This window comes from Pistacia vera, unplaced genomic scaffold (genome assembly GCF_008641045.1).
Source record: "Pistacia vera cultivar Batoury unplaced genomic scaffold, PisVer_v2 Contig400, whole genome shotgun sequence".
In the NCBI taxonomy this organism is placed as follows: domain Eukaryota; kingdom Viridiplantae; phylum Streptophyta; class Magnoliopsida; order Sapindales; family Anacardiaceae; genus Pistacia; species Pistacia vera.
The window spans coordinates 1,749,389-1,777,380 of NW_022196225.1; the positions used below are offsets into that span (position 1 = coordinate 1,749,389).

The window sequence follows — 27,992 nt, forward strand, 5'->3', positions numbered from 1 at the left end:
AAGAAATAGAAAAAAAGAAAAGAAAATGCATTTCTATGCATTACTGCATGTGCATTTCATTCATGCATGTACCATGACTTCTATCATGGTTAGAGAGAATAAGAAAGAAAGAACAGAGAGAATTAGAAAGAAAGAGAAGAACAGTGAGAACTAGAAATAGCGATAGAAAAGAAAAGAACAAAGAAAGAATGAAGAAGAAAAGAATAGCGTAAGGAAAGAACCAAAGAGGAAGTTGCGGGGCTAGAAGAGAAGAGGATTTACTTACTGAGCATTTTGTGCTCACCCCGTTATTTTCCATGTTTTGTAGGAAATAGGTGAGAAGCGGTCGGATGGACGTCGGGAAGCGGAGAGAAATGGCACTATTGTCTACCGTTGCTAAAGTTTCTGTGTATGCTATTTTGTATTTGTAAAGAATTATATGATAAGTAAAAAGAAAAATTTTAGGCCCAACTACTTTTCATTGAATAAGTATTTATGTTTTCATAGTATATTCTCTAAGTATATTAGTAGAAATAAGTTGTTACAGACCCACCAGAGGATTCCATATGGATAGTAACCCCAGTGTCTATGGAATAAATTCTCTAACGGATGGTGGTGCATGTGATCCTTAGACTTGAGATCACCGGAGCACCTTGTGCACCAATTGGTGTAGTTTGACACTAGCCCAACGTAGTTCTATTCAGAGCTATCAATATGGTAGTGATTGACTACATTGAGAAGTGTATCGAGACTATGGTGGATTGACAAAGGATTCATCACTCCTGGGTACTGGAGAAGTTATCTCACTGGGTAATTCAGTAAATGACAATGACACTAAATCTGTGGCCACAGTGGGATTGAGTTGATGCTCAATCCAATTTAATATTCTTGTCATTGGTCCAGTAACTGAATACAAACATGTCGAGGATATCTAAGGTTGACACTATTTCTGTACCTCAGTCTCGATGAGATAATAGTTGATGAAAGGATGTGATTGCACCGTAACCATATCATTGACAGGCTGCGATTTCGCTGAATCCGAATCTATCGAGTGGCCATGATGCCTTACTAGGGGCCAATCTTGGTCTGTGTGTAGTGAGACGATTAATTGGTGTTAATTGCAATACTATACACTACCGCTATGATGAGGAGCCTATGGGTCACACACTTAGAAGATAATTTAAGGATCAATTTGTGAGAAGGGTATTTTCATCTTTCAGAATGAAAAGGTATTTTGGTAATCTCATAGTGCAATTAAATTTGCTAAGGTTGTTGTCTATATTTAATTTTAATATTAAAATTAAATAAGTGAGATTATATTTAAATATATCTATGTATATATATTTAAATGAATTATTATTATTATTAATTAAATGTTAATATATTATTACATATATTAATTGACTTTAATTATAATAATAAATAATTAATTAAAATACCATAAAGAGTGTGTTTGGTTGCAAGGGTGAACTAGGGTTGGAGCCCATGGATATTCCTAAGTGGAATAAGGTTTTAATTGTTGCACTATATAAGTGCAACTTAAAATTAAAACAAATAGAAAGATTCATTCAATTAAAACCCTAGCTGCCCAAAAGGTTCTCTCTCTCTCTCTCATGTTTTCTTCTTCAAGTGAAGAAGAAAATTTTTCAATTTTGATTGTTCTTGATTCTTGATGTCGGCAATTGTTCTAGCAAAACAATTGTCGGTTCTTCGGATTATCTTTGTGTAGACTTCCGTGAGTGCGATCCTACATTAGATCGATTAGCGAAGAATCACATAAACAATAGATGGTGAACAGTAGACGGTGAACAGTAACTGGTGAATAGTAGATGAAATCAGAGATACGGAGGAGCCTCTAAACGTCGGTATGAACAAAATTCTTCTATGGATTTGTTTTTAATACAGTTTTATTTTATGTTTTAGTTTATGCATGAAAACGTTATAATCTGTACTTGGATCTTGGTTTGTGTAATTGATCAATTCGTTTTAAATATTACATTTCTCTGCTGCGCGAATCCGGTCAGTTACTAACAGAATTAGGAGACCGGTAGTAGGCAAATTCCGCAACAACATTATGCACTTTTTCCTCGTAATTTGAGACAAATGAAAAGGATTGTAGAAACTCAACCTATTCGGTGTGCCTTGAATTCAACTTGTGTTGCCCATTTATGAAATTCAAAGCTAGGTGATCCGAATGAAGGACAAATTTTTTGGACCTTAGATAATGACCCTAATGGTCTAAAGCCCTCACAATAACATAGAATTCCTTGTCGTAGGTGTTGTACCTTCTTCTTGAGTCATTGAGCTTCTCACTAAAATAGGTTATTGGGCGCTTGGATTGAGTAAGGATAGCCCCAATACCTACCCCACTAGCATCACATTCCACCTCAAACACTTGATTGAAATCGAGCAAGGCTAAAATTGGTGCTTCACAAAGTTTCTTCTTTACCAAATCAAATGCTTCATTGGCTGCCGTAGTCCACTCAAAACTACCCTTCTTCTTGCACTTGGTGATGGGTGCCATGATAGTGCTAAAGTTGGGAACAAAGCTCCGATAGAAAGATGCAAGCCCATGGAAACTCCTAACCTTCGTTATGGATGTGGGTTACGGCAAACTTGTCACGATCAGGGGCTATCCTTTATCTTGCCACCTTCAGGCTCAAGGGCTTTCCCCGCGTGCCTGACACGTCCAAGGTAGTGTCTGCTATGGGTCTTTTTGGCCACGGCTCATTCGGACCCTAACGGCTTTGTTTCGCTTTGTGGTCTTTTTTCCACCTTGCAAACGCCTCCCCTATGACTTAAACCTTGGACTTATACCTTGGCCAAGTAACATTAGTACTATTGGGCTACTATAGCCCAATAGTACTCATGTTACTTGGCCAAGGTATAAGTCCAAGGTTCAAGTCATAGGGGAGGCGTTTGCAAGGTAGAAAAAAGACCACAAAGCGAAACAAAGCCGTGAGGGTCCGAATGAGCCGTGGCCAAAAAGACCCATAGCGGACAATACCTTGGACGTGTTTGGAGCGCAGGGAAAGCCATTGAGCCTAAAGGTGGCAAGATAGAGGATAACCCCCGATCGTGACATAACTCCTAATGGCTTCCACCTTTGATTGATAGCTTACAAACATCCTTAAATGAGCAATAGGGCTACAGCTCCACCATGTGAGCAATTTCTTAGTTTAAGCCCCCCAAAATTCTAGCAATGGCTTGCTCTTTTTGTTCTGGCAGCTCACTCCTCATCATCAACCTCTCAAATTCCCTAATGTATTCCTAGACACTCTTATCCCCTTACTTAAGAGTGTGTAGCTTTAAATAAAGGTCTTGCTTATGGTTTTCGGGCAAGAACCTTTTCCTCATCAATTTCTTCAACTTCTCCCATGATTTCACCTTCTCATTTCCCTTTCTATCCCTTTTCTTCCTAACATTTTCCCACCACAAAGAGGCATAATCCTTAAACTTCAGTATAGCCACTTTGCACTTCTTAGAATCTGAATACTTTTTGAATTTAAAAACCCTCTCAATTTCACTTGACCAATCCAAGAAGTAATAAGGATTTAAACTCCCTTCAAATTTGGGAATATAAACTTTTGATCTTGTTTTCTTCTTTTTCTTCTCACTAGTTTGTTATTGTGCTTTGTTGGTTGTATCTTATTTTGGCCAGGTTTCATCACCTTGCATATTTGAGGACAAATCCTCTTCAACTCGGGGAGAATGATGTGAATTCACATTCGAGGCAGCCCATTAATCTTTATATGAGCCAAGCAAAGTTCATGGGAAAAGCCACTCATAATTCTAGAAGCAAATCGGCCTAAGTTGAAGTAACATTGCAAGGCAAATCCAAACCCATAGTCAATTCGGCCCAAGGAGAAAGAATGCAGCAAGATGAGCTCAAGTTAAGCCTAATTCGTCCAAGCCCCTCAAATTGTTGATCCAATACACCCAATCCATTTATTTAGGTGTAGTTTGAATAGTTGGAGCCAAGATTTTCAAGTTAAAATGGAGGGAACAAAGGCTAGTCAAACATATGCACATGGAGACATTTAATTGAGTGGACAAGATTATGACATGGGCGGCTAAAGACATTCCCGATTTGGCAAAGACAAGGTTGTCATCCTTAGGGGCTTCATGTTCCTTACCATTTTGGGAAATTTCTAGGTCAAAGGTTCTTACTTATGTTTGTAGGCATTTTGGCTTTTAGGGGACATTTAGGGTGGCTAATTAAAATGTGTCCCATAGTTTATTATTATCTTGAATTTGACTTTGTAATTCTCTCTCCTATGTGGCATCCAATGTAACCCTATATAAAGGGGTCTTCTCCTTCATTGTAATACAAGTTGAGAGTTAAATTTTTGGAAATGAAATGTGAGAGCTCTAGTGAGAGTTGTTCACTCTTATCCTTTATCCAAATTCCAGCCAAGATTTGGTGGTGGTTCTTCCTTGACCAGTGGCTTTGCCTTTACGTCTTGGAGATATTGGCTTGCTAGTGATATCCATAGCCGGTAGCTTAGCTTTTATGCTGTGGAGTTCATTGATATGTATCTTTAATTTGTAAGTTGTTATTTATTGTGTCTATTTTCCATTGGCTGGTAGTGTAACCTTTAAGCCGTGGATTGTTAGGTTTTTATCATTTATGTTATCTTGTGTTGATTGTGTTGTTAGTCATCTTCCAAAGCTGGTGGCGTAGCCTTTACACTTGGAAATCATTGATATCTGCCTTAATTTATCTTGTGTTATTGTTGTGTAGTTGTTTGCTATCTTTGTGAGTTGTTGTTGTTGTTGTCGATTCAATCCATTCTGGGGAGTAGTTGTTGCCCAACTTGAAGTGTTGTTCTTTGATGTTGTTTGATGTTATTTTTAACTCACTCTAAGCCTTCACAAACGCATCAATAAGACTTTTCTTTCTCTGATATTATCTCTGTCTTTCTTGCAATAAATCACTCTATTTATTGTTTATCTCTCCCCTTTGAAATAAAGAGTCGTTCACTGCATTTAATGCACCTCTGAAAAGCTACAGTACCTAGAGGAACGGTCATTCTACCATCATTAACGGTCGTTCCTAACATAACAAATACTTTTACTCAACTCTAGGGTTTATGGAATGATTATTCCACCATCACGAATGGGCATTCCACCACCGCGAACGGTCATTCCACCATATATGGTTGATCCATTGGCTCCTCAAAATCCATAAAAATTTGAAAAGCATGACAGCTTCCTGGAACAATGTCGTTCTCCCAAGGAATGATTTTTTGAATATGAACGGTTGTACGGCGTGGTCGTTTTGGTTGAAACACTTGTACTTCAATTTTAATCTTCACGATTGATCTTCAAAACCTGTCAAAAGCATGAAATCATTTGAATTTGAACATCTTGACTTTTGACTTTCTTGGAATGGTCGTGCAACTTGGTTGTGCCACTACAAGCGACTTGAATTGGTTTTGGACAGAAGCATGAATGAGCTCTCAGGACAAGGTTGTTCTATGTGGAATGTTCATCTGGATAGCTTATGAAACTAGGAATGGTCGTTCCTTCTTCTTGCATGGTCATATCATCTGGGAAAAACTACATTTTTGTTTTGATTATGATTATGACTCTTGTATACCTTTGCATGTTAGTAAGAATTCAATCAACTTTTGATTAGTTTTGACGCATCAAAACACATAAGGGCTCAACAAATACCAATAGGGATCATTATATGTTATATAAGTGGTAATCTTAATACCACAATTTTCTTAAGTATTCTAATATTACTTGATAATCTTAATTTTGTTATAATTTTACCCCTAAGGGGGCGTTTGGATTATATAATATTTTATTATAGGGGTATATTATATTAATGGAAAGAAAGATCACCTTGAAGATTACTAGGAATGTTTAGAAAATGTGTTTAGTTGGTTCAAATAAATTGGTGAATAATATGCTTGGTTGGGAGGATAAATTGGTCGGTGTATTATATAGATTACTAAATCGCCCTCCTTTTTAAATATTAATATAATAGTATTTTTTATTATTATTTTTTGAATAATTTCTTTTAACCCCCTACATTTGAAATTTTGCTAAAATACCTTAGCCATATAAAACTTTAATTTGTAGCAAAATCACCCACACCCACCCCAAGCCATTGCCGGCAGCCAGCCACTATTGCCAGCCGCTGTCGATAGTTGACGAAATGGCGCATGACTGGCCATATATCGCTGGTCGTGCGTTGGTAAAGCTGAAAATGGTCATGGATCACAAATCCATGGCCGGAAAACAGCCAAATCTATGGCCATTTCACGACCAAAGATGTGGTTGTGAAATGACCACAGATCTGGCCGTACCATTTCGTGGCCAAAGATCTGGCCTTTTCACGGCCAAATCTAAGGCCGTTTTATGGCCATATCTTTGGTTGTGAAACGGCCATAGAAACACCAGATTTGGTTGCTTCCGGCCATGGATCTGTGATCCATGGCCAAAAAAGGCCTTATCAGCACACGATCAGCTAAATTCTACCGGTCGTGCACCATTACGACGACTGACGCCGGTGACTAGCGGTGGTCTTGGGTGGTTGGAGGTATTTTATTAACTTTTAAACTTTTTTGTGGCTGGGGTGTTTTAGCTAATTTCTCAAATGTAAGGGGGTTGGGTAATTGTTATTTGGTAGACATTTGAGGGCAATTGTGTTTGAAATGGTTTTTAATTAAGGCCAAAATGGGAAGAAAAATCGTATTACCTTGGTAATGTTTTAATAACACCCCTTAACAAGGTAATAAGATTACCCTCCACATTACGAGCAGTAAACACTATTTACAATAAAAGATTACCATAATATTTTATTACTTGCAAACCAAACACAGGAATCTTGCAAAATAAACGAATATTACCCCCGTTATCTTATCTACCCTTGATCTAAACGACCCTTAAGTAATAAAATTTTTGGACAGTAATGCCTTTGCTCTGAAAACAATTTACATGAATTTAGCCAAAACACCCCAGCCACCCAAGACCACTACCGAACGCCATCCACCACTGCTGGCAGTCACAAGAATGGCACATGATCGACCGGATCTGGCCGACTGTGTGTTGATTTGGTCGTTTCCGACCAGATAAATGGCTTAATCAACGCACGGCCAGCCAAATTCAACCGATCATGCACCGTTTCGATGATTGTAGACCATGGTTGTTGGTGGTGGTCAGCAATGGTTTTGGGTGGTTGAGGGTATTTTGTTAAATTTTAAACGTTTATTGTAGCTGGGGTGTTTTAGCTAAATTCTCAAATTTAGGGGGTTAAAGGAATAATCTAAATAATAATAATAATAATATTAAAAAATAAGGGCAATTTAGTAAAAGGCTTCTCCTATAATCCTTTTATATATAGCTTCAACAATTCCTGCTTGAATGTCTTCACCATGAGACCTTTTCTCAATAATAAAATGGGAAATAGACCACCTCTTAATTCTCACTTTTTAGGATTCGTTTGGTTGGTTTTTAGGAATACTACTTTTAGTATTCCTAAAAAAGTTAAATAGTAAAATACCCAAAAACTCACAATATTATTCAATTTTATTCAACTTTTTTTAAACCCCCTAAATTTGTTAATTTAATTAAATACCCCTAAATATCTTTTTAAAAATTGCAAAAACACCCCAACAATCCACATTTAAAAGATTCCGGCCACCACTGCCGGAAAATGGCCGAAATCTGGTAGGATGCGGCACTACCAGCTTAATCTGGTCGGTAGTGCATCGATCTAGCATTTTTCGGCTAGATCCACAATGGATCTAGTCAGAAAAGGCTAGATCTAAGGCCAAAGATCTGGCCGTTGATGGCTAGATCTTTGGCCGTAACCAGTCGGTAACGACGACCAACAAACGGTCGTTGTTGACCATCAACGACGATCGTTTGTTGGCCGTCGTTGACGAGCAAATACGGCCAGATCTGGCTATCATTGGCCAGATCTAGCCGTAGATTTGGCCTTTGCCGGCCAGATTCACCGTGGATCTGGTCGGAAAAGGCCATATCGGCGCACGACCAGAAAGATCCAGTTGATCATGCGCCAATATGGCGACTCCGGCCACCCTCCGATGGTGGTGGCCGGCTGTTCGTATTTGAGGGTGGGTTGGAGGTGTTTTTGTTAACTTTTAATATTTTATTATAGGGGGTGTTTTGTAAAAAAATAAACATAGGGGGTATTTTAATAATTTATAAATCTTACATCGTAATACCCACCCAATTTAACTTTTTTTAAAAAGCTTTTTCCAAAATTACAAAATTGTAAACCAAACGGAGCCTTAAAGTGTCTAATAGTCATGGAGTTATGAAGAATAAACACAAGTGCACAAATGACGAGGTTTACAAAAAAGTTTTTGAAATGGATAAGTTTTGAATAAATCATGTTATATTTGTAAATGAATTCTTTTGATAAATTTTAAAAAATGGGGTTACCGAAAGAGATTTAATGGGCCCTAAAAACTCAATTACAAACTCAGGACAATATGGAAGGGCCTAGTGAGGTTTTATTTAGGCCCAAAATAATATGCCCTCATATGAAGCTCATGATGAGCCGTCGGAGATTTGGAGCTATTTCTCATTTAGACCACAACAAATACCACACACTCACAGCACAACTATCAGCTAGTTTAGTGTTCTTTTCCCTTTCTCGGTTCAGATGGCTTTTTGTTTGTTAATTATTTAAATATAACCCCAAAAAATCGAAAACCGCTAGGGTTTTGTGTAATTGGCATTTGAATGCAATGTTTTCGTGCAATAGGATGCCCATTTCTGTAGGACTTCCGGTTTTGAGGAGTTTTGGTTCGTCGTCTTTGTTGCCTTGTTCGTCAAAACGAGTATTGTACAATTCCTTGTTTTGTTGTGGCAAAAAAAAATTGAAATGTAAGTGGAGTAGGGCTGGTCTTCGAGTGAGTATGAGTACAAACAAAAACTATCCTGTAAATGAACGTGAAAATGTTTCTGAGTCTGAATTTGTAGAAGTGATTGGCATTGGCAGTAGAAAGGACGCGCTTCTCGACTTTTGTTTAGAATCTCCTCTCCGCTCCTCCTCCCTTCGCTTCTGGTATGCGCTTTAATCCACCATTTAATAAATTTGTTGAATTTGCAATTTTTTTTTTATAATGTTGCTTTGTGTGCAATTTGTAGTTCAAAACCATTCTTGGAAATTTTGCATAGTGATTTAGGTTTCACAACTTCTGAGAAATCGGTGTGAACTATCTTAAAATGGTTTAAAATTTGTAGTTCAAAAATCATTCTTGCATAATTTTGCATAACGATGCTAAGACCTGCATTTCTTTGAGAAATTTTGGATGTCATTTACTTGGCTATTGGTCAACTTCTTTTTTGCAGGAATATTTTAATGAATGATATATCAGATGTGCGATTACGACAAAGGTTTCTTGGACAAGGTTTGGTTTTGTCTTTGTGACTCTAGTTCATATTTTCTGCTATACCTTGATCATTATACTTTTATTGTAGTATATTTTCCTTTGAAATAGTTTATTATCGTAAAACTTTTCTATGTTTATTTCTCACTTCATGTGCTAATTTTCATTTAAATGCTTAGTGATATGGGGACCATAGTGGTGATCGGATTAGTGAAGATCATAGGTGTTCCAATAATTTATTAGTGGCCTTGAAACATGGATTATATTAATCTAGTTTAAGTGTGTGAACATCAAAATTAAACCTTGTCCAATCTAGATTTTTTTTAACAATATTTTTTATTGTTATAACAGTAACAAAACCGTGCATTGTAAAAACTATGTAATGGATTTGTAATTTAGAAGTCAATAGTGATCAGCGAGACGTATCTCTACGAGGCCCCTGATTGATAATATTAGCACTCACGGAGAAAGAATTCAAGAGCCATTGATTATGTTGAGGCTTATGCATAACATGGATTTTGGAGGTTGTATCATGGCCATTTCTGGTTGGAATAAAGCTATTTATGGAGATGAGATGGGAAACTAGTGGAATTACAAAAAGAAGTCAGCTTCTTTTAAAGGCAGCTAAATACAATTTGATCAATGACATAGGACAGAACTTCAAGTCAAGACCTGTAGACAAATCAAATGCATATAGTTTTGGAATTGGCCAATTAAAGATCATGATTTTGTTGCAAATATTAGTTAGATCAAGGTTGGAAAGAAGATAAGAATTTCTCTTTCTCATCCTTCTGTTTCAATTGCATGGCTTTGCTTCTGTACTTGATGAAAACACTTCTTTTTTTGTATATTTTATCAACATTTCCTTTATCATTATCTTCTCATCTTAATTATGTTACTTTCTTGAAATTCTTGGCTTTTGTTTGGCAGTGTTTAATATACCATATGGTTTTCCTCCATTTCAGACATGAAAAGTTTATGTGATACTTATTTCTTCAGGCATTAGGTCACAGAATATAAATTATTCAAAGTAGGTATATTATACATGTGCACTGTCAGCTTGGGGTTATTTTTTTTCTATTATCAAAAGTTTTCTTGAAGTTTATACAACTAGTTGAAGTTTTCTTGATCCTTGAGTGCACAATTGTGAAGCTTGGACAGGTCTAAGTGATGAATGTCCTAATGTATTGCACTTATCAAGCATGGAAACACCTTGTGTGGAACATATGCCTGTAGATCTAAACATAAATTTAAAATCTGAACTTGTACATGCCTGTCCATCGTGGACATGCCTAGAATAGAAAGCATGTAGATACTTTAGACAGATTTTGACATAGTGTAATTATTTTTTGCTTTCCTTGTGATGAGGGAAAAAAAAAAAATAATAAATAAAGATTATTAAAGTGGATGTACTAATTTTAATTTTAAAATGGTTGTTTCAATGTTATAAGAGTTTTTTGGTTCATACATTTTTGTTATTCAAATGTAAGAAGGTTTTAAAATTTGTTAAAAATAAACGTATGAATTGTATATTTTCATTACTGTGTACTTTCAATATTTGTGGCCTATTTTTCAAATTTGTTGTGTTGTGTTGTTGACATGTCTCATGCCTATGTTTTTTTCTTCATAAGTACCTAGCTTTGTAAAATTTTTCATCTTCTTTCATTCGATTATGAATCATGGGTCAAGTTTTATTGCTTTGATTTTGTTTTGATTTTATTAAGATTTTATGTTATAGTGACAAGGACGAGAGACAAACATCAAAAGCAATTGAAATAGTAGTATAGCCCCTCTTACAAACAAGTATTTACAAAGATGAAAAGCTTGATAATTATTTTAGATGTTCTAACTTGATGACTTAGAAAACAACTATCTTAATATTTACAAAGTGAGGCTTCTATTGTTATAGTACATAGATATATGGAATTAACATCATTCCTGTTGCTCTTTGCATTTTGCAGACTTAACACCAAAGATTGTGGAAGCTTCACTATTCTTACAGTCACGTTCAAAGGCTATTATCCTTGTTTGTACATCCCTTAACTATCCCCTCTTGTATTGCTTGTGCCATTTTTCAGTATAAAGTGATTTTTAATTATTACAAACAATGCTATACATATTCATTAAAATGGTGTTTTAACACTCATTATGGGTGATATTTTGTATAGATTAATTGTTTAATTATCATAATTTACGTAACCTTTTGGTTTGTTTGCGAGCCCCTAGAAGGGTAAGAAATCAAAAACATACAAGATATCATTTAGGAGAAGTTGATTTAGGGGCCCTTTTCATAGATTTTCAGTAGGTTGCTTAGGTTGCTAGACAACCTTTCTACCATACATTCACTTATTTGTGTGTGCAAAAGTCTTAGTTAAGTCTACTGGGAACAAGATGGTGGAATTTTTGTTGACCATTGGTACTTATCAAATGCAGTAGTTAATGATATAGATGGATTTTTTTTTTTAAAAGCTTAGATACTTCTTGAATATGTGTTACATTCTTATTGTATGGACTTTTACATCAAGATGTATTCTTGTCGAATAACAACTTATGCAGGAAGAACTTCGGCAAAAACGAGTTAGTGGTCAAAGAAGAAATCATATGGAGGTAGAAAGCTAAAGCTTCTTGGACTATGGAAGGTGTTGATAATACTAAGATATTTCATAAAATTGTTAAGGACAGAAATATTGGAAATCTGATTTGGAAATTGTAAACCAAATAAAGTTGACTGTTGATTACAGAAAAGTAGATGAAGAATTTGCAAATTGCTTCTCCAATTTGTATTCTAATGGAAATATCCCTATACCTCTAGTGCACAGGTTCTATTGGGCCTCCATTAATAAGAGTATGCAAGCTGTTTGAAAAGGAGACTTGAGGTTGAGGAAATTAAGAAGGTCATTTTAAATGCTGTCCATAAAAGGTTATTGGCCCAAATTAACTCTTCATGAATTTCTTCTAAAATTGATAGGAATTATCAAGATGTGTTGATTGTTAGATGAATAATATGAAAATGGAGTACCAATATTATTACCAATGCCAATTACATTTGCCAATAAGCAGTCAGTGTTGGTGACTTTAGACCTATCAGCCTTGTTACTAGCCTCTATAAATTTATAGCAAAAATTATTACCCTGTTGCTTGAAAGTTGTTCGATAAAAACCATCATTTCTGCAGCCCAGTCGGTCTTTATGTAAGATAGACTGATTTTTATTCAGTGTTGATAGCAAATAAAATTGTAGAGGAGTGTTGGAATAAAAAAAGGAAGAACAAAAAATGATTTTATTAAAGAGCCTACAGTTATGTGGAATAGAATTTCTTGGACTCTCTTCACTCCTTGAACATCTCAATTTCAGTTAATGGTTGGCCAATTGTACATTTTGGAGCTTCTAAAGAGACAATGAGTAGATCCTCTACCCCGTTTGTTTTCAGTTCAGTTGTGGACAGATTGAGTAGAGTGATGAATAATGCTTTGGGGACTAAGCTTGTGATGGATATCATGGTACGTAGAGAGAGGATTGAAGTTTCTCATTTACAATTTGCTGATTTTACTCTTCTCTTGTCTCATATGATCATGAACAAAACATTGGAGACCTTCTAAAAGTTCTAGAAACTTCTAGTCTTTTTTCTAGCTTTAAAGTTAATATGTTTAAGCATAATTGTGGGGTTAACTCCTTGAAAATGAATGTTAACACTTCTGCTAGTTTAGTTGGTTTGTTAGTGGGCAGTTTGTGCTAAATATTTATGTCTTTTTTTGGGAAATAATCCTAGATCTTATACCTTTTTGGATTCGATGATGTTGAAAATAAGTTTTTTATTTTTTTGTTTCGGTTAGGGAGAGGGGGAGGGGAGGATTTCTTTCTAAAGGGGTTGAACTCATCCTAATACCACTCTTTTTGTCAACTCTTTCAATTTATCTCGTCTTTTTGTTTAAGATTCCTATCGGGTTTGCAAAGAGAACAGAAAAAAAATTATAAGGACTTCTTGTGGGAAGGTTATGATGCGGGAAGAGGTTCTCATCTTCTTTGGTGGGACATTGTTCTTGGCCTTTCAGGGCAAAGGGGGACTTGGTATTGGGAATATGAAGAAAGAAAGGATTTTCTTTCTTTCTTTCTTTCTTTTCTTTTCTTTTCTTTTCTTTTTCTTTTTTTTGGTTGGCTTTATGGCTTTTGATATTATGTATTGAAAAATAATTCTCTATGGCATGAGGTTTTAGTGGTAATTGGCCTTGATTTAAATGGGTGGGACACTAAGGTGGTTAGTAACAAAATTTTATAATGCCTTCGAAAGATATTTGTGAGGAATAAACTTCTTTTATCATTCTCACTTGCTTAACCATAGAGGATGGAAAGGATATCCAATTTTGGGATGACGAGTAGGAGACATTTGCATGTGTGAGTCCTTCCCTTATCTTTATAAATGCTTCTAATTATATTAGTATGGTATTCTCTCCTGTTCCCAATGTTGGAATTGGAATTTCAGTTTCAAAAGGAATTGAATAATAGTGAATTTCAATAATATATAATGCTTATGGAGAAAATGTGTAAATGCTGAAACAAAGAAAAATGGAAGATTTTGGAAGTTGGAGGCCTTGGATTACTAATATTGTAAATTTATGTTTTAGTTGGCTGTTAATGATCCTCCCATTGATGATTTCGGACCTCTTAATATGATTTAGAAGGCTAAAAGTCCTCTTAAAGCTCAAGTTTTTGTGTGCCTATGGTTCGAGGCAAAATTAATACTGTTGAAGTAATCCGTGGAAATCTTTTTGTTTAGGAACTGTCTTCTTCGTGTGGTGTGTGATTTGTAGAAGTGTTGAGACCTCTAATAATCTATTCCTTCATAGTTCAATGACCCAAATTTAAGGGTGAGAGATTGCTGTTGAGTTTGGGAGAGGAAAGAAAGACAAAGCTCGTTAGGGATGTATTGTTCAACTCTTCTTTGGTTGACTTGGCTTGAAAGTAATAATAGGATTTGAAGAGAATTATGGAATTCTTAATTCTTATTAAACATGACTAAATACAAAGAATTTATATAGTAATGAATTGTTATTCTAGGAAGTTAATCCCCATAAATCATGAAACAATTAATTACTAATTTACAGCTAATTGATTATAATTACTCCCTATGATTACTGCTATCCCTATAATTATTGCTAAATACAAGAATCCTGGGATTTCAATTAAATCTGAATTTCCAACACTCCCCCTCAAGTTGGGGAGTAGATATTTTTCATCCCTAGCTTGCTTATAATCCTTTGAAATGCGGAACTTGTCAATCCTTTAGTTAAAACGTTTGCTAATTGACGCTCTGTAGAGATGTAGGGAGTGCAAATTAATCCGCTCTCAAGCTTTTCCTTTGTGAAATGTTTGTCAACTTCCACATGTTTAGTTTTGTCATGCTGAACTGGGTTATGAGCTATGTTTATTGTAGACTTATTGTCACAATAAAGCTTTATTGGGTTCTTCCATTTAATCTTCAAGTCCTCTAGGATAATCTGGAGCCATAACAACTCACAAATACCTTGTGCCTTCGAATGAAACTCTGCCTTTGCACTAGATCTTGCTACCACCGGTTGTTTCTAACTCCTCCAGGTTACCAAATTTCCACCAAGAAAGGTACAAAACCCAAATGTTGATCTTCTGTCAGTAACAGAGCTAGCATAATCAGCATCCATGTAGGCTTCTAGTTCCATATGTGTGCTTTTTCTAAAGAGAATCCCTTTTCTTGGACTGCTTTTCAAATATTACAATATTCGGTATACTGCATGGAGATGGACATCCATAGGGTTTTGCATGAACTGACTTACCACACTCACCGCAGATGCAATGTCAGGCCGTGTGTGTGACAGGTAGATTAACCTCCCAACAAGTCGTTGGTATATGCCTTTGTCAGCTGGTTTTCCTTCCATAGACTCTCCTAGTCTATGATTTGTCTCAATAGGTGTGTCTGATGGTCTACAATCGAGTTTACCTGTTTCTTCTAGCAAATCAAAAACATATTTCTGTTGTGAAATAAAGATTCCTTCCTTGGACCGAGCTACTTCTATTCCTAAGAAGTACTTTAACTTCCCAAGGTCCTTGATTTCAAATCCTTTTGCCAAATATTTCTAAAGAGCTTCCTTTTCATTTAAATCATTTCCAGTCACTATAATATCATCCACATAAACTATCAACGCAGTGACTCCCCCTGAAGTAGAACGCTTGATAAAAAATGTATGATCACGTTGACTCTGTTTGTACTTCATAGTTAACATTGCTTTAGTGAATCTTCCGAACCATGCTTGAGGAGATTGTTTGAGCCCATACAATGCCTTTTTCAATCCACACACTCTGTTTTTGCCTAAATTTATGCCAAAGACAGGCGGAACTTCCATATAAATTTCCTCCTCAAGATCTCCATGTAAAAAGACATTTTTCACATTGAACTGCTGTAAAGTCCAATCATAATTTGCTGCAAGAGATAACAACACCCTTATTGTATTCATCTTCGCCACTAGTGCAAATGTCTCCTGATAATCCACTCCATAGGTTTGTGCATACCCCTTGGCTACTAGTCTCGCTTTATACCTCTCAATGGATCCATCTGACTTATATTTCAATGTGAAGACCCATTTGCATTTTACCGGTCTCTTACCAGTTGGTAATTCCACTAGTTCCCATGCTTTGTTCTTCTCCAAGGCCTCCATTTCTACTCTTATTGCATGCTTCCATTCCTCTTTACCAAGTGCCTCAGATAAGGTTTGTGGGGTGGCTAGAGTGTTTAGATGAGTAAGGAAGCTTTTATGTGGGGCAGATAATTGTTTAAAGGACATAAAGGGTGTTTTGTACACTTTCTAACACCTTTTCTTGTGGCTATGGACAGATCGAAATCAAGAACAGTAGGTGATACTCTAGTAGAAGGACTTACCTCATTCCCAAGTGATGATACGGTTTCTTGAACTTGCACAAGATTGATCACGGGCTTTATTCTTCTTGAGTAAACCTGTACTGGCTGTGTGAGTGTAGGGTTTGATGGCTCTTTAGAAGGATTAGGAGATCATTCAATAAATGACTCAATAGGCTTGGCTTCAGAAATGGGTGCAGATATGTGTTCAGTTTCAGTTTTAGGATTGGGTTCAATTTGCATGGGAGATGTTTTGACTAACATGGATGGTTCTCTCAAAAACAAATCCTTATCTTCCATAGATGATGTCTCCCCCCCTAAAAATAAGGATTAGAAAAATAACTTTTTGGTTTAACAAATGTGACATCAGCAGACACATAAGTTTTTCTAGTGGTAAGATTGAAGCATTTGTACCTTTTTTGAGTAGGGAATATCCTATAAAGACACACTTGATAGCTCTAGGATCAAGCTTGTTCCGACCATGAGAGTGAACATGAACAAAACAGACACATCTGAAAACTTTAGGGGCTAACTTAGTTGACATATTGAAATCTAGAAAATACTGAGACAACACTTCCATTGGAGTATTAAAGTCAAGTACTCGAGAGGGGATACGATTTATTAGATGAGCTACAGTGAGGGCAGCTTCTCCCCAAAAAGTTTTTGGAACATTCTTTTGAAACAAAAGAGCACGAACAGAGGCTAAAAGATGACCATTTTTTCTTTCGACAACCCCATTTTGTTGGGGTGTGTCCACACATGAAGATTCATGAATAATTCCCTCTTTTTGAAGATATGGAGATAAAGTTTGATTGAAATAGTCTCTAGCATTTTCTGTTCTCAACCTCTTAATTCCAACATTGAATTGAATTTTTACCATTTTATGAAAAATAGGAGAGATGATGTGGGAACCCGAGATGGTACCCCAAATATCACTGTGGATTAAGGAAAAGGTTATTGGCCCAAATTAACTCTTCATGAATTTCTTCCAAAATTGATAGGAATTATCAAGATGTGTTGATTGTTAGATGAATAATATGAAAAAGGAACCATAGTTCTTTTATTACTCGAAGGAAAGGAGACACGTTGATGTTTAGCAAATTCATAAACATCACAGTAAAACTCGTTTACATTAACATTCTTAAACAAGGATGGAAACATAACACGAAGAATACTAAAGGAAGGGTGTCCAAGTCTAAGATGATGAAGCCAGATTTGGTCATTGTTGGAATGAGGGTTGCTGGACAAGAAAGAGAAAGGTGGTCTATTCCCATTGTTCACTTGGCTGTTGGGTAACTCAAGATAATGAAGACCTTGTCTCACCTTAGCATGTCCAATCATTCTCTTCGTAACTTGGTCCTGAAATATACAAGAAATAAGAGAAAACACCACACTGCAGTTTAAATTTGTTATAAGTTGATGAATAGACACAAGATTTGTAGACAACTTAGGTACATATAATACATTTTTAAGAGTTATGGATGAACTTAGAATAATGTCTCCCTAGCCAGCAACAGTGGCCAGAGATCCGTCAGCGATAGATACTTTTCGGTTGCTAGGACAGGGATGGTATGTGAGAAATTTGTGAGAAGAATGGGTCATATGGTCGGTGGCCCTGAAGTCAATAACCCAAGAATTTGAAAAATCTGAACTAGAGGCACTTAAAGCATATAAGGAATAAAGTTTACCTGAATTTGCTAGGGAGCAAGTACCTGTAGACTTTTCTAATGAATTAAGGAGTGACCTCAGCCTTCCAATGTCTTCTTTGTTAAATTCATGCTGCTCTTCAGCACTGGAATCATGTGACCTGTCCTCTCTAGATTGAGTCATATTCGCCTAGCTTGGCTGTGTTCCTCCTCTAGGACCTTTATTCCACTGAGAACTTTGTGGTTTTCCATGAAGTTTCCAACATTGCTCTTTGGTATGGCGAGGCTTTTTGCAGTAGTTACATCGGAGGTTATCCTTGTTTGAGGATCGAGACTTTATTCTGCCAATTTCTGAATTTGCAGTATTGAAGGTAGATGTCTTTTCAATATTAAACTTCAGGTTCTAATCATTGGATTTTCCCAACATTGCTAATCCTTCAACTGGTTGAGAGTAAAGCATAACTCCCCTTCGACTTTCTTCAGCATTGAAGATAGAGATGGTCTCATTCAATGAAGGTAAATCTTCTTTTCCTAATACCTGAACTCTCACCTGATCAAACTCAACATTTAAACCAGCGAGGAAATCATGAATTTGATCATCTTCAATGAAATTCTTTGACGCAGTTGCATCGTTGCTGCACCTCATCTCAATGCATCGATAATGATCCATCTCGTGCCATAGATTCTTCAAGAGATTGGCATACTCCATGACTGAGCGATCTCCCTGTTTGATGCCAGAAATTTTGGTTTTAATCTCATAGATTTGAGCACAATCTCTTACCTTAGAATAAGTTTCTTTGCCGCTTCCCATATTTCTTTAGACGTTGGCATAAACATAAACGTATCACTGATTTCTGGCAGCATGGAATTCCATAGCCAAGACATGACTGCGGAGTCCGCTTCATCCCAAGCATCAAATTTAGGATCTCCCTTCTTGGGTCCAATACCAAGGAGATGACTCAATTTTCCCTTCCCTTTCAGAAAGGTCCGCACCACTTGAGACCACTTCCTATGATTTTTTCCATTCAATCTGTAAGTAGATTGAATAGTAGGTAGCTCTCTGTTGTTTGATTAAGAGTCACTACTTTTGACTGGGAGGTTGTGGTTTTCTTGGTTGTGGAAGACATACTTTAGCAATGAAGGCTAAACAGAAAAAGAATAAGAAAAATACAGGATGCAAGCAGGGCACAAAGGATCTTGGCGATGAAGGCCTGTAGGATGAGATTTCTAATCCCAGAAAAGAGCCTAAAGCTCTGATACATGAAGAGAATTATGAAATTCTTAATTCTTATTAAACATGACTAAATACAAAGAATTTATACAGTAATGAATTGTTATTCTAGGAAGTTAATCCCCATAAATCATGAAACAATTAACTACTAATTTACAGCTAATGATTATAATTACTCCTTATGATTACTGCTATCCCTATAATTATTGCTAAATACAAGAATCCTGGGATTTCAATTAAATTTGAATTTCCAACAGGATTTTTGTTGAGGAAAGAGAAGAAAACGGTGGTGCTAATTGATAGATGCTGCTTCTTGCGTTGCTTTGGGCTTGGTTGCCAGGGATGTTATTTGAGGGAGATTCTCTCTTTTTTTCATATATTAATGGATTTGAGTAGAATACGTAGAACCAGGATTAGACTAGGAAACCTAATTTCTGGGGATTTGATAGCCTAATTTATAGGAATGAATAAATAATACAGTTTAAATAATTTCTTAAGCACCATTGGTTATCTAGGCAGATTTTATCAAACTCTTCCAAAAAGGGGTTTTAGGAGTCTTCTTTCTTCTTTATTCATCTCAATTGGTTTTACAAATTTATTTTTTCTTCTAGAGGATCAATTTTATGCTCTTCTTTGCTCTTATCTGTTTACATGAGGGTGTAAACTACAATATTATAGATTGTAGGAGACTACTGATAAGCACATAGGTGTGTCGGCTAAATATAAGTTCAACTCTACGAAGAATCATCTCGACACTGAAAAATATGTAGTTTGCCTCCTCCAACTTGTCTTATCAGAAAATTTTATTTTGTGAAATATGGTTTCCATGTTCTACTTTGCCTTTATCATGTGTTAATTCTTTTATTATGCTTGGAACTGTCTTTCCACCTGTTTTTGGTCTCCTAGTGTCTGTTATCCTTGAAGAAATAATTGGTGGTAGCAAAGAAACATAATTGGGGGCACTGTATGTTGTAAAATGTATTTACAATGATAAGGAGAATATTTTTAGTGAAAATTTTAGTTTTCAAATTTTTTGTTGCAATTTACACGTCTTTCCTAAAATTTTTCTATTTCTGCAATTTGTTGTCAACATGGATTAACAAAAACCTGTTCTTTTCTCTTTTGTAGGTCGCTAGTGCAGGATATGGCCTAGATCACATTGCAGTTGTTGAAATTCTCAAAACTATTAAATCTATAAATGGATTTGCCATTGCTATTGTTCTAAAGCCTTTCAGCTTTGAAGGACAAAGGCGCATTGACGAGGTACTGTGTGCTAGGGAACAATTGCATTGCATGCTTCCCTGAATTAGCAAATACTTGTCAAACAATAAACAAAATGACAATTATCTTGTTGTCATTTTTTTTTTTTTTTTTTTTTTTTAATTTTGAGATTTGAGATAGGATAGTACTAGCAATTGAGAGTGTTTTTGGGTTGCTTCATACATGAGGAATTTTCAGTAGTTTGCATGCCAAGAAATATACATACTAGTTGAGATGTGATATGATTATGTTGCAATGCCTATGTTGATAAATAGTTTTGCAAGTTTGATTGATGGAAATTATTTAGGATAATTTCTGACTTAGAGAGGTTATTAGGACCTGGGTAGATATTTTGCTTAAAGTCGAAAAAGCTCTAAAATTTGATTTCAAGAAGATGGCTTCGTACCAGAAGATTAAAAACTCTCATTTTATCTCTCCTTGTTGGTTCATGCCTGCTGAGTTCTGATTCTTTGCGTGGTATGGCCACAATTGTGTCTGCAGCATTCCTGATGCATGAAATTGTCAAAAGTCATGTAAGTCTGATAAAGTATATAAATCTGTATGTTATACGGGATGCTGATTGCTATTGTATTGGCAGTAAGCTCCTATGGAGCACCTGGTTACTTCATGAACTATTTGGCTCACTAAAGACACATTTAAAAGTTCATTTTTAAACTCTCCAGTGTTTCAGTATGATAAAAAATCAAGTAGAGAAGTATTTATAAGCTGTTTTAATCTTCATATTCTTGTTATTGATAAGAAAAATGTTGTGGAACAAGTTAATGTCAGTGTTTTTGTGCATAATGTGCTTGTTCTTATGTCACGTGGATGAGCTTATTTATCATTCCTTAATACTTCCATGCTTTAGAGTTTATGACCATATCTAGGTTTTAAAAAAGACCAATATAAAAGTTAGGTATCCTAATCACGGTATCAGATACAGGAGGTCCTATAACTAAGTGTATGATAGTATTTTTTTAGTGAAGTAGGTGTGGAATAATTTTTCCTTATTTGTTATGGTATCAGAGCAGACACCAATTGTAGTTCGAGTCTGTCAAGGCCCACCGATGGGCGTACCCTGTGTATTGTGGTCCCTACACGAGAGTGAGAATGGATGGGTAGACAGGGACCCCCCGTGAGAGGGCGTCACTAGTGATTGGATGGGAGGAATGTACCACATCCCACATACAATTGGGGAGGTCTTGGGTTATGAAATGGGAGGAGTCCCTCCACCTAAGAGGTTAGGCCTTTTGGTGCTCTCCTGCTTCTAAATCCTGCCCCAGACCCGCTGATTTAAATGTATCAAGTAGCCCAGGTCGCTCTTGCCATAGTGAATGGGTGTTAAAACAGCAGGCTGGTGAGCTAGTACAGGGGGACCTCATTGCAGGTCTCACCAATGTCACGAAGGGTTGCGTACATACTCGTCAGTCATACTGCTACCTCTCATCATTCTATTCTCATTACAGATCCTTCGCAATCTCTGACACTCTCGCAAAGAGGAGTCCAACCTCGTTAAAGTGTATAATAATTCCGTTCAATAGTGTTCACAATTGGAACGGAACATAATTATCATCCCATGGTCTCAAAACATGAGTTTGATGGTTCGAGGTTAGAGGAAAATTGGGTTACTCCTGAACTGGAGCAGTCAAAGCTCCGAAGGAAGATGATCCACATATGAGAAGTGGGATGCTGAGAACAGTACAGTATGGCCTGTTGATCAATTACCATGAGGGAGGAGATAGGCCGGCCTATTTTGTTCTTCCCACTGCAAAAGATTAATGTTGGGAAATAGCAAAAGAACCTATTCAGAACATGCGGGATTCAGCACAGATATTTGAAGATTCAAATCAAGGTGAGGAGACCAATCAATGTAAATGTCGTAAACCAATATTAAGTGTATTGGCTAAGTTGTGCACAGAGTTGATTTATCTATGTGGCAAATTGAGTTGCTCTCAAGACATGTAAAGGTACAAGTAAGCTGTTGGAAAAGGAGAGTTTGTTTGGTTCCCTGTCAGGGCTGAAAGAACTAGATGAAGTTGAGACGTTACGCTGTGTTTGGGGAAAAGAATCCGTTACCTTCTATTCCGTGAAGTGTGTGCAGAAAGTAATGAGCAAGAGATACGAAAGCAGAAGGCAAGTGATGATGGGTTGATTTAGCAGGACACTAGCGAGTTTGGTGTACACAGCCCAACTCAGATAGTCCTGAGCTTGCTTTGTTTTCCCACTGGTGGGAGACACATAGCCCAGCTCCTAATTGTAGATCAAAAACTGCTGCGACGATATTCTTTCTTTTTTCGCTGTGGAGGCAATCGGTGAATATTGTCACGGGCCAAAGCCATACAATGCTAGCCTGCTGGAAACTAATGGCAGTACATCAATGGAAGACAAATAAACCTAATGGCAGGGATTCCTGCTGATTGGAGGAAAATACATCGCTGAAAGTGAGGATCATCCATAGCCTGACATTCTCAAACGAGCATTAGACCCCCCCCCCAAAAACCCCTACCATGAGTTGTTATCCGTCCAGTTGGTTCATTTGGTTCTATTCAGTATTCAAGTTCATTTGTAGGACTGGTAATTCCCTCACAGCTCTGCTACTAGTTTGGGAACAACACAAACCTGGGGTTATAGATTCAGGAGCCCTCAATCACATGCAGGTAACTCAAGTGTGTTTGTGTCTTACAGTCCTGTTTGGTAATCTTAAGGTCAAAAACAGCTGACGGTTCCTTGTAAATCGCTTGGTAAAGGATCAGTCCAATCTTAGAAATCTCTGTTGAGATTCTGTCCTTCAGTTCCTAGCCTTGTCTTTGTATCTATTATCCATTTACAAACTAACCAAAGACTTAAAATGGTGCTAAATTCTCTTCTTTCCCACTGTGAATTGTCAGACTTACTCTATGGGGAGATGATGGCAATGCTAAGAAGGAAGGAGGGCTCTACCTACTTGATGAGAAGGCTTGAAATGAAGAATAATCCACCAGCTATGCATCTAGTGTAATTCTGCCTCAGTTTTGGGGTAATTTAGAATAATGTTAGTGGCATAGAAGTATTAGGCCATCTAGGTTTCCTGATTTGAAAAGGTTGTTTCCATTTTATTCAGAAATAAAAATCATCATGTATTTAATGGTGAAAATCTGCCAAATTGCAAAGACTACGGTTCAATGTATCCGCCAATCCCTACAAGAGTCTAGACCTTTTTCTTTAATACATAGTGATATTTGGGACCCTCTAGTGGTTTACAACTGGTGAGGATCTAAGTGGTTTATTACTTATTGATGACATACTGAATAAGTTGGGATATTTTATTTTGAAAGAAAAATGGAAGCAGGTCCAGATTTTTCAGAAGTTTCATTCCATGGTTAAAACCAATTCCAAACACAGATTCAATATTAAGGACTGACAGTGGTAAGAGAGTATTTTCAATTATACTAGGAAATTACTATCAGCCAGTGGGATATCCACCGAGCGTCATGCGTAGATACCCCAACGCGAATGGGTATTGTCGAAGAAAAATAGGCACCTATAAGGTTTCCCGGCCTTGAGTGTCACCATGACATGCTAAATATGTTTTGGGGTGAGGCAAGTCCTCACAAGCACCTATTTAATCAATAGCTGCCTTATAGGAGTTAGTAGTTCAATATCCTTTTGCTGTCTTCCTTGACAACTTTTACCTACCTTTAGATAGCCCTCAATTCTCTTCCTTGAAAACTTTGGTGTACTGCATATGTGCATGTGCCCATCCTAGCTCGCAATAGAGGCAAGTTAGAAGGCCTAGGGCCATTAAATGTGTGTATTGTAGGGATACCTCCCCACACAGAAAGGCTATAAGTGTTTTTGTTCCCATTAGGGGAAAAAGGTTATTCTAAGGATGTGACTTCTTTGAGTCTCATCCTTATTTTTCCCATCTTCCTTGCAGGGGGGAACTTAAATGAAGATTGTTTTTGGGGAATAACACTTCCTTATAAGCACCTTCTAATCCTCACTTTCACATCAACACGGCTACTAACTGAATTACCCTAACTCAACCTCTTCTAACTACGGCCAATCTGAGGGTAGAAGTCCACCTTTCTATCAGAACAGAAATCATGAGGGTGGTAGATCAGAAACACAAAAAGACAGCAAGATTAGCCAAGACTCACGTCCCAGGACTGAAATTGTTATTCTCGGCAAGCTGTATCAGTCAAAGTAATGAGCATACTAAGATCTGCAAGGCAATTATCCAACCGCAGAAGAAGTCATTGACTCACAGTCATCATTGGAAAAGGTTTTGTCTCCTAGAATTATATCAAGAGTTTGACTCCTTCAGCTCTAGAAAGGATGTCGATTTGTATTTACATCCTATTGCCTTACAGTTTGGTCACTATGGTAACTTTTCCTATGTTTTTCGTGCATTGTTACTAATCTTTCAACTATGAGAAGTTCAAAATCAGTAGATGAGCCTTGGATGATCCTAACTGGAAAGAAGGACTGTAATGGAGGTAGATGAAGGCCTTGGGAAAGATAGGACTTGGGAGCTGTGGCTTACCGAAAAAAGAGATCGATTGTGCTGCAAATGGTTTTATAGTGAAATACAGGCAGATGGAACAGTTTGAGAGATACAAGGCAAGATTGGGGGTAGCTAAGGGGTTTCACACAACCTATGGATAGATTATGAGGAGACTTGCTCCTGTTGCCAATGAACACTATATAGATGGTTCTATCTCTTGGCTACAAATTAGATTGGGCCCTTTGCCACATTGGATTGTAAGTGAATGCTTTCTTTGAATGGTGATCTGCCAGAAGAAGTTGTATATTGACGTGCCACCAGGTTTTGAAGGAAATCGAGCGACAAAAGGTGTGCAGGCTGAAACAATCTTTGTTATGGCTTTTTGACAGCACTCTCATTAGTGGCCTGGTTAGAAATTACTAGCTACAGGAGTTACTGGTTTTATTCAAGGACAAGCTGATCTACACGTTTTCTAGACTAAGGCAGGTAAGATTTAACTATCTTAATAGTAATATTGTTGTTGTATTAGTCTTACGGGGATAATCTGAAGAAAGGGATATGGTAAAAAAAGTCTACTGCGACGTTTGAGATAAAGATTTGGGGCACTAAGATATTTTTTTTTTCAGGCCAATGGAGATGCAAGGAATTAAGAAGGAAATTTTCGTGTCTCAGAGGAAATATTCGATTTATTGAAGGAGATATGGAATGTTAGGTTGGCAAAACCTGCTGGAGCCTCCATTGACAGAAGGTGAACTGTAATGAGATAAATGTAGACTACACCAGTTGATAAAGGGAGGTATCAAAGACTAGTTGGGAGATTGGGCTATATATCTCATATAGGCTGACATAGCTTTTCTTAAGTGTTGTAGTAACGCAGAAATGCACAATCCACAGAGAAGCATCTTGAGGCTTTGGTAATAGAAATTTTAAGATATCTGAAGAAACTCCTGAAACAGGAACTTTCTTTTATTGGAAGGACTATGCTCAAAGAAGTGTGGAAGCTTCACGAGATGCAGACCTGGGCAGGTCACAGTGATAGAAGGTCTAATCAGGATATGTAATTTGTTTGGGGGAAATTTGGTGATTGGAGGAGCAAGAAGCACACTGTTAGTAGCGGAGTATTAGCAGAGGCTGAGTTTAGGATGGCACAAGGTATTTGTGAAATGAGTCTGTTGAAAAGATATTAGTGATGTTGGGTCCGTAAGGAGGAACTATGAAGCTCTATTGTGACAACAAGGCGCAATTGAATTGCACACAATCCATTCATCATGATAGAAACAAACATGTGGAATGATCGCACATCATTATCAAAGAAAAGATAGAGAATAAGCTTTGTGTGTATCTATCTACCTACAAGCCAGCATACCGCTGATATCCTTACAAAGGATTGTCTAAACAAAGTTTGATAGTTTGCTTACCTCAAGCTGGGATGCTAGAATCTCTTCTCAGCTTGAGGGGGAGGTTGAATGCCTAGATAAGAATGATGAAAACTTAGGCGTTCTAGGCCTTCTAGTATTGTTAAATTTAAATTAGGATAATTAACTTAAGGTTATCAAGATATCTAGCAGTTAGTCCTAACTAGAGAATGTAGATTGTATTTTTTTAAGTGAATAAGTGTGAATAGTTTTTCTTATTTTTCAATTTCATTTTAATTACTCCTCCATGCTTAGTTCTAATTTATGACCACATATCTAGAGAACCTTGTGACAAGAAAGCACCAATATATGTTTCGCAAAGTAGGTACTGAATCACTGTTCATAAGGGTTCTATTCCTGGGAGAGAAACAGCTTTTTTCAACACTGGGTGGCATATTATAGTATTCCAATTCATTTTGTTGCAAATCTCCATCTCTGGAATTCATATTGACATATTTTTTCATTTCTGTACATATATTTTTTTTTATTCTTCCAGATTACTTGGAAAATTATTTCAATTTTCAGAACGTACTCGTATTTGATTTGCAGGTAAAAGGTTGGTAGCAAAACTTCAAGATCACAAATTTGTATTGGTAGGTGTGTGTTATATCTGTCATTTAATTGAACAGTTTTATTGTGTTATAGCTGTCATTTATTTGAACAGTTTTACTCTCATTTGAAAATGGTACTGGTAAAGGGCGGCGAGCAAGCCAACTGGAACCCAATATGGCTGGGCTTAAGTAAGTTAATGAGTTGACCCATAAATAAGCTGCGCTTGTGTCAAGCCCATCAATCCATCAAACTGGATGGAAAGAAGATAACAATAGCTATAATCTATTTTAGATTTTGTACAGTTTGGGCTTAGCCCAAAGTCCAAAATTACAATCAATGAGTAAATGAGTTGTCAATCCAGTATACTGAGCATCTCCACCAATGCTTTAAACTGTGTGGTTGGGGTTGTTACAACTCTTAAAAATAGCACAAATGACTTTGGTAGGTGTTAGTCTATAGGCTTAGTCATGTTTGAAGAATGCTTCGATCAATTTGATGTTTATACCACCTCACAACTTACCCATAGTCAGTTATTGTGTCACACAAAACCATAGATGTCGAAAGTCGTAACTCTTGTAAGAGAATGTACACCAAATGTGGAGATTATTTTACTTTGTTAAAACTAAAGACCGTAATGGCATTATAACAAAAAGTGCATTCTTACTTTTTGTAAAATCAAATTAAGTGGTGAAATTAGAGTAGCACCCCCGTCTAATAAGTGGATAAATGCCTAATCAATTTGGTAAAAAAGACCCGAACAATCACAATGCTACCGATTTCTAATAGTTACAGTAAAGGAGTTGCTTCAGGTACTACCAATAGTTTTTGGAACCTGAGTTTAGAATTGCTTTCGGCATGAGACACTGTCTAATGTCTATATGAAGTTATTAGCTCTCTCCCAGCTACATTGCGGTCTCCAATTTTTATTTTTATTTTTCTCCTGTTTATACTTCAACATTAAAAGTGCAATACCTATTCTTCAGCTATTGCACTAATGGACTTGATAAGTTTAAAACGGGACGTAATGTTTTTCTTTGTCATATACAGATATTGAAGCTGACAGACTACTTGAAAAGGACTTGGTTACCCTAGATGAGGCTTTAAACACTGCAAATGATGCTGTTTTGTTGGCTATAAATGCCGTCTCTGTTCTAACATCTGTAA

At 36.8% G+C, this 27,992-nt stretch overlaps 1 protein-coding gene across 3 annotated transcripts in view; it reads left to right on the forward strand.

Moving 5' to 3' along the window:
- The first annotated feature begins 8,708 nt into the window (after positions 1–8,708).
- LOC116141786 (protein ACCUMULATION AND REPLICATION OF CHLOROPLASTS 3-like) overlaps positions 8,709–27,992 on the forward strand; it is a 28,115-nt gene continuing 8,831 nt past the window's right edge. For 2 of the 3 annotated variants that reach the window (XM_031427263.1, XM_031427264.1), the window contains exons 1-5: positions 8,709–9,031; positions 9,319–9,377; positions 11,318–11,382; positions 20,244–20,378; positions 27,905–27,988. In XM_031427263.1, the coding sequence (XP_031283123.1) occupies positions 8,712–9,031; positions 9,319–9,377; positions 11,318–11,382; positions 20,244–20,378; positions 27,905–27,988 (663 nt within the window). In that variant the 5' untranslated portion in view covers positions 8,709–8,711. Of the gene's footprint in view, positions 9,032–9,318; positions 9,378–11,317; positions 11,383–12,738; positions 12,856–20,243; positions 20,379–27,904; positions 27,989–27,992 lie in introns of those variants that run through there. The other variant, XM_031427265.1, reaches the window with a different exon arrangement.